Raw genomic sequence first — 5,557 nt, 5'->3', positions numbered from 1 at the left:
GCTCTGCGGGGAGACACCACACCCCTGTAAGCTTCATCTTAGAATATGTTAAGGGACACTGAGCTATGAGGGAGATCAGAGCTGCTGACAGCACTGTCAGTTGGGGTTATATCAGACAGCGAGACCGTGGCACCTCCGCCCTAGGTCTCCTGGGCTTCCGAGAGGGCGGGAGGAGGGGCTTCCCTAAGCTCCGGGAGCCCCCAGACCGGCCGGCCACCAGAGGCAAGTCACTTCCTAATTGTCTTGATTTGTAAGAGGGTTTTGTGATGCTAAATAAGCGTGGCACAGCCCGCCCGGCCTCCCCCCTACAAGTCTCCCAGCCCGCCTTTGTTTACCTTCTCCTGATCGCTCATTTATTTATCTATCTATTATTTATAGGCGTCCCCTCCTATTCAGTGCCCGTGTATGTTAATTTTGTTATACCATTTAATTCTAACATGGGTCTCAAAAGAGCTCTTAATGAGAAAAGCATATACAACATGGATCACTTTGCTATTCAGCTCAGCCAGATGGACAACTGCTAACTTTCTTTTTTTTAATAATGAAAATCCCCCTTTGACAAAGGGGCTCGGATGAATAGGCTCCAAATAACACCTCAAACACTTCTAATTGTTTTGAGGACAATATGCTAATCCGTGGGTTTCGGCTTTGGTGTCTGTTGACAACGTTTCCCTTGCACTTCAGCCACTGGCTCCTTTGGAAACGGCAGAGGCAAGCGCACAAATCCCTCAGCAGCAGCTGACAGCAGACGCAGACGCGCGGCTAGGGTGCGCCCCCCCCACCCCCGCCCCGCCTTCACCGCACCAAATGAAAGCCAGTGGGGAAAAGCACCGGACCTACAAAACACACACACACAGACACACACACACACACACACACACACAAGAAAACAAAACCCCTCCGTGAGCAGGACTTTGGGAATGAAAATGTGGGAAGACGAGGGCTGGGGGAGCAAGCACCCTTTGATTTGGAGAACAAGTTCCAAGGAGTTGTGCTGGAAGGCACCAGAAAGTCCTTTTCCCCAGGAAAAACAGCGATGTCTGAGCTAACATTCACCCAGTGGGGAAAGGAAAAGGTTCTTTTCCGTGTTGGTTGAACAACAAGGGCCACGAGTTATGGTTTTTATGATAATGACTGTGTCACTGTTGCCTTCCTTTTTTCCTTTGCTACTGTAGGGTCTTAGTAAAAAGGCTCCCACTGCATTTCTTAGACTTTTATTTTTTAATTTGGGTACCAGTGTCAAGTCCCAAATCCCCAGAAGAGCCAGCAGCAGCGTTTTCAAACACCTTTTTTAAAAAGCAGATTCCACCGGTCTTCCCCTAATCATTGAACTTAAACACACATCGCAGGACCCGGTGTTCAAGGTGCAACTGGTCCCCAGCAGACTTGTGATTCTCTCCATTCCTTTGGAATTTGGTTTTAAAAAAGAAAATGCACCCAGATCTCAGAGGTCTGGATCAGCCTTTGTCTTAGCTTATGCACCCCTTGAAGTGGTCTGACCACTTTGTGAAGAACGTTAGGGATGGAGTGACACCCCAGGGAGGGATACCCTTGTGTAGTTTCTAGAGGCAAAAGGCAGATCCAGAGGATATGATTGGGACAAATTATAGACTCTATCTTTTGCACCTGGCCTGCGAAGATCATCACTCTTGCCAACGCAAGCCAGCCACCAATTGCCACTGCTAGAGTTGCTCTGTGCACTCTTGGCTTCCCAGCGACCCAACTTCCAGCCCAGACCTGGCCTCCTGACTTCCGATTTTATGCACATCAAAGGTTACTTTTTGCAATGACAGATTGTCTTTATTCAAAACATCTTTGTTCAACAAATGAACAGAATAAGAAGATGAAATCCATTTCCAAGACATCGTCAAAACATTTATGACAATTTAGGATGTTTTTATTCTTTTAATTTTCGTTCACTTTCTACTTCCTGACTTCATGACCCGACATTCTGTCTAAAAGTAAACTTAGGTCGCTAGGAGCACTGCTTTATACAAAGTAAATAACGATGTGGGTTCTTTTTATCTTTTAAAAAAAGCAAACACTATCATAACATGATTTTAAATAGAAATGTTTCCCTTTCTGTAGTTTTAAACTTTTAAGCCTTCCCCCCGGCACATGAAGAGCAAATGGCACCTAGTTGTGTTGTGTCTGATGGCAAAACACAGAGCTGACTCTTTTCTTCAGGGAGCAAAAGAAAAAAATATATGCATATTCTAGATATAATACCAGGATCTGAGAGTTCAGGAGTCCAAAGCCCATCAGAGGAGAGAAGGGGACATAAATAAAGCAAACTGCCTGCTTTGTTTGTCCAAAGGTACAGTTGGAGATTTGATTTGGGACAGTTGGGGAAGGGGCAACTGTATAGCGGTCATAATGTTCCCAAGTTTCTGGCACCTGTCTGCGCCTTGGGTCCGGTAGGACGCTCCTACCATCCCCTTGGAAGAGAGAGGCAGAGTCTGGGGTAGGGTAAAGGGCAGCCGGCAGGGATGGCCCAAGGAGTCCGCAGGCCCCGGCTAGGCGCACAGGACGGGATACAACCCGGATTCCAGGCCGCCCTCCAGGTCTGGCGGGCCGAGCTGGGGGTTACATGGCCGTGGCGTGGGCTGACGAATAAGGGTCTATGCCAGTCTTGGTCATGCCGGGGAAGAGGATGTAGGCGACAGGGGGCTGCAGGGTGGAGGCAGACCAGGCGGTACAGTTACAGGGCACCACGTAGCCCGGGTTGGTGGGGGACGGGTGCGTGTGCGTGTGCTGGCTGGGGCAGCCGAGGCTGCCGAAGGCGCCGTTCTGGTAACCCAGGGTGGACGCGTAGGGCAGAGCGCCGGTGGCCAAGGTGTGGGGCACTTCACCCATCTTCTGGATGGCGCTTGAGCTAAACTGCGCAGGGTCCAGCAGGGAGTAGGGCGCCGAGGCGGGCGGCAAGAAGGCCCGGGCTTTCTCGGGCGCGCTCAGGAGGCCGTCGGAGGCCCCCACGGGCAGGCCGGCCGCCTTGAGCGGGTCCGTGTCGCCCAGGTAGGGCAAGGGGAAGACATACCTGTCCTTCTTGAGCAGGTTCTTGGGCTTGCGCCGCGGCCGGTACTTGTAGTCTGGGTGCTCTTTCATGTGTTGCGCGCGGAGCCGCTTGGCTTCGTCGATATACGGCCGCTTCTCTGCCTCCGACAGAAGCTTCCACTCGGCGCCTAGGCGTTTGCTGATTTCTGAGTTGTGCATCTTGGGGTTTTCCTGGGCCATCTTGCGCCTCTGACCTCGGGACCATACCATGAAGGCGTTCATGGGTCGCTTGATGTGGTCTGAAGGTTTGGACATGGTCCCGGAGGCTAGGCGGGTGGGGGTGGGGAGTGCAGGGGTTCTGCAGGCGAGCTGGACGCGGTTGTCTGTCTGTCTGCCTGTCTGTCCGTCCTGAGCCGGGATTCTGCGCTCCCCTCGCCTCCGCACTGCTGAGGGGAAGCCAGAGAGAAGCGCTAACCTCGAAAAGTTCAGCTGATCATGCCAGTCTTCGCACCCAGGCAGGCCCTGAGGGGCGAGTGGGGACAGGACGGGCGGGGGAGGAGAGGGTGGCCGGCCTTGGGGGCTGCCGACACTCGCTGGGGCCCAAATACCGGAGTCTCTGGGATTAAGTGGCCAGGTAATTTGCTGGGGAGGGCAGGAAGCTCCTCCTTCTCTCCCTTTCCACTTTTGCTTTCTCTAGTTCTCTTCTCTCCTGTGTCTACGGCCGTGGCTCCCTCCCCCTCTCGTGGCTTTCCCGGAGCTGCCTTGCCTAGCGCAGCACCTGGCTGAGAATGCGGGGAGGCTGGTGAACTGGAGCCAAAAGCGGCGAAGTTCAAAGGCGAGGTGGGCCGGGACCGCACGCACTCTGACATAAGCGTGGGGCGGTGACTCCCCAACCTCGGCTCCAATCAGCAGCAGAGGAGGCGAGGGGGCGCACAGGCCAATGCGCCTGCCAAGGCAGGAGGAAGCGCGGGGAGAGGGGCGGGGAGAGGTATGAGCGGGAGACGGAGATACGAAGAAAGCGGCCAGCCCAAGATTTGGGACTTGGATTCCGTGTTATTTCTGGCACTGTCAACAAATAAAACTCTTTGTGTCTGTTGTCTTTCCCCGTTTGCAAAGGAGAATTAAGGCTTAGAATACAAAGACCGGGAAGGGGGTAGCAAAGGGAGCGAGCAGAGAACGAATGTTGATAAATAGGGCAGCCTCGTCGCGAAATGTCAGGACAGCACTTTGCCCCCTCCCCGGCCCTTTTCAAAGATCTTCGGAAGAGAAAAATAATATATCAAAGAGGTTTAAAAGAAAAATAAACTTTCGCGCCATACCTTCGGCAATTCTTGGGCTGCGGTCTCACGGGACGTCCCAGCGACGCCGCCTCCACCCCTGCCCCGGGGCGCGGCGCGCTGGCAAAGCGCAGGGCCCCGGGCTAGCTCCGCAGTGTCTTTCCAGACGAAGCCTGAAAGCCTCGAGTCCCTCAGTGCAGCGGTTTCAAACCGGGTTGGTGAGCATTGAAGAGCACCGCGATCTGCTCTTCACTTTCTTGGAGGGGGCGGGAATGAGATTTCCATCACGATTCCTATTTATGTTATTAGTATTTAGTGTTCTTAAACCTCCAACTTTCCCTCCACATCTCCCAACACAGGAAAGGCAGCCTGGAGGCCAGCAGGTGCATAGCAGGGCGTGGGGCTTTCCAGTTGCCCCTTGTGCAGCGGCCTCAGAGCGGAGACTCAGTCTGTATCCGCACCCAGGGCCGGTTTGCCCCTCGGTGCCTCTTCCCACCCAGCGAGAAAGCGAGACTCATTTCTTGTGTCAGATGAGCATTTTCGGGTAAAAGGACGAAATAACCCGCAGAGCAGACCTGCACGCCTGTTTCCTTTGAATAATTGCCTGCCCGATGTGAAATGCCCTTGGGGGAAATATTTATTAAATGGAAACCATTGTCCCAGGTCCAGCAGGACCTGCGTGTGTTCCAGGCTTATTGGCTTTTGCACCAGCCTCTCTCGGGAAGACCGACCAGAAACGAGCACCGCTCCGCGCGCTTGGAGGGGTTGGGGGTGGGGGACACCCAGGCAGAGAACAAGGAGGCAGGGAGAGAGTGTCTTTCTTTAGCATATAGTGTGTCAAGTTTGAGGTGAAGACTTTCCTTCTCCTTCCTATGATTAGAAAGACTCGTGGCATTTTTCACCCTTAGCACGATCTTGGGCGAGGTGGACGCTATGCCCATTTTACAGATTAGGAAACTAAGGTTAAGAAAGGCTAAGTAATTTGCAAAACGTGGCTCCAGAGGGAAATGGTGACCCGGGGTGTACAGGAATTGAAAACCCTATTTTTTTTTCCAATTTTACACGGCTCCACTTCGGATTTCCTGGTGTTGCAGCTAAATGCGGAACTCTCAACGAAATTATTGGAGCCATCGAAACCAGCCATGGGGATAAACCGCACTGGGAAGCTAATTGTCTTGCCTGTTCTTGATTCACTTGGGGCTCTTATCGGACCGTGGCCTCCTTGAGCGCACTCCCACACCTCGCGCCAACCGCTCCACCTCCGCGTGGGCTCGCGAGCAGGCGAG

General features: G+C 53.1%; 1 protein-coding gene across 1 annotated transcript; it reads right to left on the bottom strand.

Moving 5' to 3' along the window:
* Positions 1 to 2,586: 2,586 nt before the first annotated feature.
* On the bottom strand, positions 2,587 to 3,309 carry SOX14 (SRY-box transcription factor 14). Its single transcript, XM_045857470.1, has one exon. The coding sequence runs from the start codon at positions 3,307 to 3,309 to the stop codon at positions 2,587 to 2,589; it is 723 nt and encodes a 240-aa protein (XP_045713426.1).
* Positions 3,310 to 5,557: the final 2,248 nt, after the last annotated feature.

This window comes from Phyllostomus hastatus, unplaced genomic scaffold (genome assembly GCF_019186645.2).
Source record: "Phyllostomus hastatus isolate PE091 unplaced genomic scaffold, TTU_PhHast_1.1 phas_scaffold_129, whole genome shotgun sequence".
Lineage (NCBI taxonomy): Eukaryota > Metazoa > Chordata > Mammalia > Chiroptera > Phyllostomidae > Phyllostomus > Phyllostomus hastatus.
Note: the sequence above shows the minus strand (reverse complement) of the source record. Positions and strands in the feature narration are given on the sequence as shown.